At 41.0% G+C, this 9,501-nt stretch overlaps 1 protein-coding gene across 2 annotated transcripts; it reads right to left on the bottom strand.

Annotated features, from left to right (window-relative positions):
- Positions 1-3,147: 3,147 nt before the first annotated feature.
- On the bottom strand, positions 3,148-6,041 carry med28 (mediator complex subunit 28). 2 transcript variants are annotated; one of them, XM_017461642.3, is made up of 5 exons: positions 5,814-6,041; positions 5,513-5,579; positions 4,022-4,081; positions 3,820-3,932; positions 3,148-3,664 (listed from the first exon to the last, which is right to left on the bottom strand). In XM_017461642.3, the coding sequence occupies exons 1-5, from the start codon at positions 6,006-6,008 to the stop codon at positions 3,467-3,469; spliced, it is 633 nt and encodes a 210-aa protein (XP_017317131.1). In that variant the 5' UTR covers positions 6,009-6,041; the 3' UTR covers positions 3,148-3,466. The 2 variants fall into 2 exon arrangements, with proteins under 2 accessions (XP_017317131.1, XP_017317132.1); XM_017461643.3 differs by lacking the exon at positions 4,022-4,081 and having other exon boundaries at positions 5,814-6,039.
- Between the last annotated feature and the right edge of the window lie 3,460 nt (positions 6,042-9,501).

Below are 9,501 nucleotides of genomic sequence, written 5' to 3'. Positions count from 1 at the left end.
CTTTGTTAACGAAGACTGAGTCAATGAGACCTGCCCTTTTGAGCATCTAAAAATGTACAGGTTATAATGTAGGAGGTTATTATAGCAGCAAAGGGAGATTAAATCACTATTAATGCTTGTAGTTTATGTAATAGGATGTTCTGCAAAGCACATATGGGTATGATGGTGAGGTGACCGCCTACTTTTGGCTTTAGAGTGTATGTACATGACAACAGAGGGTCAGAATTGGGGAATTCAGTGGACGCTTTGGTCTCACCTGGACAGACTTTATAGATGACATAGTTCTAGCATTTCACTAACACCAGCACATGGAATCCATGATATCCTGGTTAGTGGTCATATAAGCCACAGACAGGCCTAACCATTAATAATGCCAAGATCATGTGCATAAACAACACCAGTGACAAGCTGGGGGACCTTGGCAGCGCCATGAACAAGGATGGAGGGATGGACGCAGACATCCAGGCAAGTATAGAGAACGCAGAGATAGCCGTCCAGGCCCTGGAAACCTAAAAGGTAACCAAGAACACTAAGATCTGAAGATTTAACCCAAGTGAATACAGGGCTCGTCTACGGCTTACAGACAGCAGCTAAGTCAAACACAAAACTGGAAAAAGACCAGGCATCTTCAGCTTGGACAGTTGCATGAAGGTGTACAGAGGCACACGGTGGCTTAGTAGTTAGCACGTTCGTCTCACAATGCCAGGGTTGGGGTTTGATTCACGGTGGTGTGCAAACTCTGCATGTTCTCCCTGGGCTGTGGGGTACCCCAGCCCTAAGACATGCATGGTAGGCATGATTGGCATGTCCAAAGTATCTGTAGTGTATGAATGTGTGTGAGTGTGTATGTGATTATGCCCCGCCTTGTGCCCAATGCTCCCTGGGATTGGTGCTAGGTTCCACTGCTTATAACCCTGAAGGATAAGCAGTATAGAAAATGGATGGAATATAAAGTCAACAACATTGCTATGCTGTATATACCTTTGGGATCATATATGTGAACTTTTCATCCTTCATATCCTGTAGCTCCTGCTGGTATTAGCTGCATTCAATATTATGCAGGTAAAGCTGCAATGCCCTACTTACAATGGATTACTTATGGATATTTACGACCATTACGACAAAATGAAATTCGGTTGTTTACCGGCCTGTTAGGACCTGTGCTTATGGTGGCCTAGAAACATCTTGTAGGGTTTTGACAATATCAAAGTTCATTTTATGTCAGTGTTTCAGGTGATGGATGGTCATGGTTTTGTGGAGCTTATGAAAGCTGGAGGGAGAGGGAGGGAGAGAGAGAGAGAGAGAGAGAGAAGAGGGGCATAAAGGAGGAATAGTGCATATTACTGTAAATCACTAGGCTTTAATACTGAGCTCCTTAAGTTACAATGAGATGGACACACACACACACACACACACACACACACACACACACACACACACACACACACACACACACACACTTTTTAACACTCAGAAACTTTTGAACAGGATGATTGGTGTAAATTGTTATATCTTCTGGGAGACATGTAAATATCTTATGTAACTTCTGAAGGGCAGTACTAAATGAAAAAAAGAAAGATCTTCAATCCTCCTGTTCAAGAGGATGATGCCTTCATGATCATTCAAACTCTGCACACATGCATATTCAATGTGACCGACACATGACTCCCTTTAAATTTCCACACCAGTAAAGATGACTAATTAGGAAAACGTGTAACGTGATCATATTATTATTATAATTCCCCACATGACACCTACTGTTCCCGAATATGCTAGTCCCAGTGATAAAGTGGGAGCCCCTAGAGTAACTTAATAAAAATAACCTTATTAAAACCAGGTTAAAAAATACAAAACAAAACACCACTGCTGTGCATCAGTATTTTTAATTTGATAGAATAAATGGTGCTCACTCCAAGGGTTTAAAATAATTTACCTCAATAGTACATTTCTATAGATCAGTGTTTTTCAAACTGAGGGCCACCAGGGGGCGCCCGGGGGGCCTCAACAATTTGCTGTGAAAAATAAATAAATGTATGGTTTCTCCTTCTCACTCTCAGACAACCACACACACACACACACACACACACACAATCAATTCCTAATGTAATGTAAAGATGTAAGATGTAATTATTAATAAAAAGGGAGATATATTCAGAAGTCTGTATTTTTAATGTGTTTTAAAGACATCTTGCAAAAGGGGCGCCTCAGTCAAATGTTAATGCCATTTGGGGGGCCTTGCCCTGGAAAAGTTTGGGAACCCCTGCTATAGATGACTTTAGGGACACTTTCGATGAGACACATGAGAGTGTGGTTTTGATTTATTTGGAGGTTACTTCCACTAGGCTTTTTTTTAAACCCAAAAAGGTAAAAATAGTGCATTATTAAGTACACACTTATTACATCACCCACACCTTTCTCTAGCTAAACCACACCCCCTGACTGCCACAAATGGGTTGCGTTGCACTCTTCACAACAGTGTGGATTAATCTGAAGGATTAAAATCGAGAGGTCTTCATTGAGAGTTGTATCCCAAACTGCTTTTAGCATGCATCACATCCGTATGTGCTTGTTGACCAGCTCATTCCTGATTTAGTCCCTTCTTTGCTGCTACAACAGCCTCCACTCTCCTGGGAAGGTTTGCCACTAGATTTTGGCGCATTAGTGAGATCAGGCACTGACGATGGAAGAGGAGGACTGGGGTGCAGTCGGTGTTCCAGTTCATCCTAAAGGCGTTCAGTGGGGTTGAGGTCAGGACACTCGAGTTCTTCCACTCCAACCTTGGCAAACCATATCTTCATGGAGCTCGCTAATGTGCACAGGGGTATCGTCATGCTGGACCAGGCTTGGGCTTCTTAGTTCCAGTGAAGAGAAATTGTAATGCTAAAGCATACAAAGACATTCTATACAATTGTGTATAGATACCACAATACTTTGTGGCAACAGTTTGGTGAAGAACCACATATGGGTGTGATGGACAAGTGTCCACATACTTTTGGCCATATAGTGTAGCTACTCTAACATAAGCGATAAAAAGAACTAACTTGCTTCACAGTAAATGTAATTAATAATTGATAAAAGTACAACGTGTCGTCCTTGGCAAACAGCTGTAATACAAAATATCTAATAAACACATCACAACACACAAACTACAAAATGTAGACATTTATTCCACACAAAAACAAACACTCACCCTTCTTAAACTGTACCCCACATGATGTTTAGTATTGTATACGGTATGGATTTATCAGAATCTTGACTCCAGTGCTCTGAACAGAACTACACGAGTATAACCAAAAGCCATTTGAGTTGAGAAAGTTCCCTCTTAGTTAGAAGTTTTAATTACTATCCAGACAGTGAATGATAATCTCACCAGAGCACTGGATTTATACAGGCCAATGTTGCATCAGAACTTTAAACATGTTATTAAAAATACTCCAATGAAGACGCGCACCATCACAGGCACTGCTCAGTTGGGTTTCATGGGTGCGGGCAGGTTAGCTGAGGCTTGTTCTAAAAAGGCCAGCGGCCCCTGCGGTAGCTCTGTAGGCTTTTTGTGCTGGACGTTAATGTCCTCCAACACCTGCTGCCAGTGATGAATCTTGGTCAGGTGCTTCTGTATCAGCATTTCCTTCCTCTGGAGCTCGTTCCTCAACTCTGATATGTCCTGCGTCACACGGTACATACACACGTACAGAAAGAAACAGGCGGTATGTTTTGATCACTACAATAGAGGAGAAAAGGTCTGAGGTCTAACGCTTGTCAGACGTAGTCACAGTAAGCAAGGATACTTAATGAGGGATGAAGCAAAATGAAACCCACCTCTTTCTCCACCTGCTCTGGTTTCTGTACTGACAGCTGGAGCCTCTTTTGAAGAAAAAAGCATTCGGTCTGTCTGGCTACGTCAAGAAACCTCTGTATGCACTGGTCAACCCCTTTAGAACATGCACACAAAACACAAAATGTGAGGAAGTATGGCTTTTTTCTTTTCTTTTTTCTTTTTATATAAAGTGTTTCAGCTCACCAATAACATCTGACTCTCTTTTATAACCAGTGTTCTTATCATAACCAAGTTGGGTGGTACCTGCAGATAACCGATTAATCAGCAAATAAGCATAACACTCAAAGTAAAATATTGCTGAACTTTATTACAAAAATAAACAGTACTGACTGTAGCGTGAAAATGTACTGTACTTTTTAAAACACAAAATTTATGAATATTAACTATTAAGATATACATCCAAACTGAACCAAAATAAAAGTAACATCCCAAATAACAAATAAAAATAGAAACATCCAAATGAATCAAAAAACACTTCAAATAACAACAAAATTTCAGTTACTATTTCGCCTCTAGAGGCCGCTCTCGTGCTGTGTAATAATGACAGAGGACACTTCTCAAAGGAAAAAACTCTCTGTGTGGATTTTTGCTGATTGCTGATAACCAAGCAATCTGTTTTTGGTGCGGATCAATCAGCCGACCTCTATTTTGTCCTACCTTATCAAACTGTCCTACCAAAACATGCATTTGTACGTCATTGTAAAACAACCAGATCGCCCGAGCAATAGGTTCGCCCATTCGCTTAAAAAGGAGTCAACTCAATGAGCCAACTCGTTTGGGGAAATGACTCTCTAACAAACACACAGTTGCAATTGCACGTGACAGTTCACCGGGATTACGGGAAACACTGGGCCCAGTTGTTCAAGAAGTTTAATCTGGATCAGAATGATCGGGATTTAAAAATCCCATGTTTTGCTATCCAGGATCAAGTAATCCATCTTACTTTTGAGTCGGATTTTCAAAGCAACATTGGATTGGATTTACTGTACTGAAAGGATAATTGGTAGCCTGTTGTATACTTTATCTACATTATGAACGTAGATGGGCCCCAGTTTTACAGAAGAAATCTGATTGTATTTTGGATTGGATCTGATCTTGAAAATGGGTCGTTTCTATCAAAAGGGGGAAAAAAGGATTCTGAAATCGGATCAGATCATGTAATCCAATCTTGCTTCCGATCTGGATCAAACCTTCAGTATGGTGGTGTTCAAAACTTTTTTTTTAGTAGGCTTGGGATACCCGTGATCCAAAAAAAAATAAAAAAAATCAGGACTATCCTGATCCCAGAAGAAGTGTGGATTCAGGGAGGATTTCAGGAGCAAAATGGAGCAAAATGGAGCAAAATGTAACAAAACTGGTCAAAAAATAAAATGTTCATATAATGTAGTATATACATTTATTTATATTTTGCCCTTGATTTGTTACAGTGATAAAGTAGATAAAGTGATTGAGTAATCTCGGATTTGGTCATCTTGAAAGGTTTATATGTGGATCAAGGCGATCCAGTCCAATGTTGCTTTGAAAGTCTGACACAAAAGTAAGGTGGATTACTTGATCCTGGTTAGCAAAACATAGGATTTTCAAATCCGGATCATTCTGATCCAGATAAAACTTTCTGAACAACCTGGCCCTGGAGATTAGACATGAGAAATGGACGAACAGTCTGTGTTTAACCTGTTCTGATTTCCTCTTGGTCTGTCCCGTTCACATAGTCTTGGCTGACTAATGATGCAAAACATGCCTGCGGAAAAAAGACACAGACACAAGATATACTACCAGTGAAAATGAACCATTAAAACTATTTACCAAGTAAAATATAGAGGAAAATTAAGCTACAGAATCCCTGTAATGTTCTTGTTTAACAAACACCGAGAAATATCATTATTATCTCTTTTTGCTAAGTAGCTAGCGCAAGCCTGCTACTGCTAGCTACATGCTAACACAGCATCACCAGGCTTCCAAGATGCGTCCTTACTTCGAAAGAAGCTTCCAGGTCATCGACTAAAGTGTTGCCTGAAGCTCTGCTTCCCGGAGCTCCGGGACCGGGAGGAGGTGGATGCGCGCCGGGAGGCTGCTGTTGCTGCTGCTGCTGCTGCTGTTGTTGTTGTTGTTGCTGCTGCTGCTGCTGTTGTTGTTGTCCCGGGAACATTCCACCCATGGAGGACGCCATCTTGGACTGTTATTTGTTCACTGTTTACTGTTCCTTCCCTCTAACGGATATTTAGTGTACAGCCCCCTAGTGGATATTAAGTGAATTGCTACCAGGCGAATGTGTGGTGTACTGCCCCAAGTGGATATTGAGTGAATTGCTACCAGGAGAATGTATAGTGTACTGTCCCTAGTGGATAATGAGTGAATTGCTACCAGGCGAATGTGTAGTGTATTGTCCCCTAGCGGATATTTCGTGTACTGGCAACTTTATTTGTTTGTTTGTTTGTTTGTTTATTTATTGCCACATGAAGTAGATGCATGTAATTTATACACAGAACCGTTCCCTCTAGATATATTATTTAGCAAGAACACAGTTGATTTGTAGTTAAAATGAACAAGACAGATGATTTTTGCATGCAGCTTGTAGTTAGCTACAGTATGTATGCACTAACATGGTGCTCCCAAAGAAACCATGGCAACAGGTAGCAGGTAACTAAAGCTAGGAACGCCCACAAGCTCCTTGCACACAGGGTGCGTTTAGATCACTCAACCAGCAGAGGGCGACATTGCAGCTTGAACACTATGGCTATAGGTTAAAATGTCAAGTTTTCATTCGCCTCCTATAAAGTAAAATAATCACATGTACACAAAGGCAGAAAAAGGGGGGTAGAGATCTATATTATAATCGATATCAAGTGACAAAATGATCTTGCAAAAAGCTCCCAGCAAAGTTTAGATGGAAAACTCGTTATATTACTGACCCTGTTGAAAAACAACAACATCAAGCCTTAATGGGTTGACTTAATGGTGCCCATCACATTCCTGATAAATACCACCAGGAACCAGAAAAACAAAATGGTGGCCGTCCAACCTAAAGGCATGCCCCATGACAACCAAGCATGCCATGCAGCAAGTCAATTGCTGCGTCCCAATTTGCCTAGTATCCTTGTGGACACTTTTTCAGCTAATATTGTCCACAACTCCTTGCGCGAGAAAGGTTTGCTTACCGAATTCAACCTGCAAACATTGCGGTTGAGTGTAACGCGTTTAGAGAGGTGTGTAAACATAAGGTGGGAAAATAAATCAAGTGAATGGTAAATGAAATTATATAGTATAAATTATATAAGGAATAATGAATGAAGAAAAGCTGAAATACAACAAAGGAGTTTGTTTATGGTGACAGTATGCGTAACTAGGCAACAACATTCTCTTCTGTTACATGACGTGTTAGTATGTCCCAGTACTTGCGTACTCTTTTGCTACACACTCAAAAGTACATACTTTTAGTGCATAGTATAAGGAGTCGAATTGGGACGCAGCAATTGTTGGCGCATCGTTGCTGCCTTACAGCTCCAGAGTCCCCGGTTACATTTTGAGCTCGGGTTACTGTCTGTGTGGGTTTCCTCCTGGTTCTCCGCTTTCCTCCAACTGTCCAAAAACACACCACTAGGTGGAGTGTTGAAACTAAATTGCCCTTAGGTGTGGGTGACCGTGTGAACGTGTGCGTGGAGATACCCTGTGATGGACTGGTATCCTATACAGAGTGTACCCCCACTTCACGCCCAGTGTTCCATCCATAGGCTCCAGATCCTCATGTTACAACGTCTATATTCAAACACACGTGAATCTCGCATGACACGAATCGATATAATTACCATCAGTTTACATAAAGAAATGAACTGAAGCGATGTAATAAACGGTTCCTCTCCGACTTCGCTTTGTATATTTGGTTTCGAAATTTAAGCGGACATTTAAACGTTTATTACTTTGCAGATATGTAGACATCATTCTGTGAAAGCACGAGGATAAAAGTAGGCTTAGCAGATGTTGGTTGCATCTTTATAGATACCAACACACACACACACACACACACACACACACACACACACACACACACACACACACACAGCCATGTCTCAAGTAATTATTTAACTTGGAGTATGGCCCCATAAAGCACCTCCGTTATTAAGACTGACCTTGAATCAGTGAATCAGAAGGAGTGTCCTCAGACAGACAGGAAGTGACAGTTCGTATCCTGAAGTTCACTGACATTTCGAGTTGCACATATTGACCCTCGACTAGGCACGCTCTCAGTAAAGAGTACAAATTTTAATGACTGGAAATTCCTCAACTACGCATGCATAGTATAAGGCTCTAATTGCGTCTGACGGGAAATCTATACACCCACGTTCAAGACAGATTTCTGACAGTCGGTACTCAGGAGAGCAGAGGATGCATGGTGTATAGTTTTGGTAACGTGTCCTTGCTGACAAGCTGGTCATGCTGGACAAGTTACTGGCATGCTGTTTCAAACACAATTTGGGAAAAGAACATAAAAGTGCTTACCCTGCACTCTCAGAGACGATGAACCCAAACGGTACCTTTCCTTGTCACCAGGGTGGAACTATCAAGGGGACATCTTGTGTTCCTGTAATTAGTGTAAAGCTTTAACGGTGCTGTACATCAGTGGTTCTTCAATTCTAATACATGAAATTCTTTTTCAACGTGAAAGATATGTATTAAAGGTACAAAAGATGTGCCAACCCTGCCACGAGGAAAAGTAAATTTCGGAAGTTTTGCCCCTTTCATTCATGAAAACTGACAGTAATTATTAAACACAATTAAACACCGGCCACTTTATTAGGAATGCTCATTCATGCAGTTACCCAGTCATATAGCAGCAGCACAATACATAAAAGCATGTAGATACAGGTCAGTTAATGTTTTATATTAAACATCAGAATGGGAGGAAAATGTGATCTCAGTAACTTTGACTGTGATATGGCGTTTCAGAAAATACTGAGCTCACACACAATTGCACAGAAGGGTGTAGAAAAAAAACAACAACAAAACAATTCAGCGAGCAGCAGCTCTGTGGCTGGGAAAACCTTGTTGATGAGAGAGGTCAGAGGAGAATGCCCAGACTGGTTGGAGCTGACAGGAACAACATGTCAATCCTTGAGGCGGATGAGCTACAACAGCACAAGACCACATCAGTTAGCCAAGAGCAGGACTTTGAGGCTAGAGTGGACATGGGTTCACCGAAACTGGAAGATAAAGGTTGAAAAAATGTCGACTGAGAGTTTATGTATTCGTTCGTTTAAAACTAGTGTTATGGTAAACTCGTTGATTGAGAGTGTTTCGTATGTGGACCTATGGCCAGAACTAAATCGATGTACAGTGGAAGGTAGATACTAGCAGATTCAGGGCAGGCCTATCCATTGGGTATGACTTAGACACAAGGACTTGACAGCGGTGGTCTTTTCTATAGTGGTCTTTTCCTACTGACATACAGAGGAATAACAACAGCCAGTTGTATATCTATAAGGTAATAGCTACATGATAAGAAGTGTACATCATAGTTAAATTATTTTACTCTGATAAACATAAACAGTCATTTATAGAGTCTCACATTCTCATTCTCTGACACTCTTTGTGTTTCTCATTTTAAAGTCGAAGCTGACTCCAACACTGGATCCAGCACATGCACCAAGGATGGGGTTTTTTTTTGT

The sequence above is a fragment of the Ictalurus punctatus genome, chromosome 29, assembly GCF_001660625.3.
Source record: "Ictalurus punctatus breed USDA103 chromosome 29, Coco_2.0, whole genome shotgun sequence".
In the NCBI taxonomy this organism is placed as follows: Eukaryota; Metazoa; Chordata; class Actinopteri; order Siluriformes; family Ictaluridae; genus Ictalurus; species Ictalurus punctatus.
The sequence above is the reverse complement of the archived record's forward strand: the minus strand, read 5'-3'. Positions and strand labels throughout refer to the sequence as shown.

What these genes read in the sequence shown, in the direction of transcription:
- med28 (XM_017461642.3), bottom strand. Translation starts at nt 6,008, where the DNA reads ATGGCGTCCTCCATGGGTGGAATGTTCCCGGGACAACAACAACAGCAG. An exon ending in CCAAGAGGAAATCAGAACAG is followed by an intron (nt 4,082 to 5,512) that starts GTTAAACACAGA and finishes GGTTATCTGCAG; the next exon opens with GTACCACCCAACTTGGTTAT. An exon ending in AAGAGAGTCAGATGTTATTG is followed by an intron (nt 3,933 to 4,021) that starts GTGAGCTGAAAC and finishes CATGTTCTAAAG; the next exon opens with GGGTTGACCAGTGCATACAG.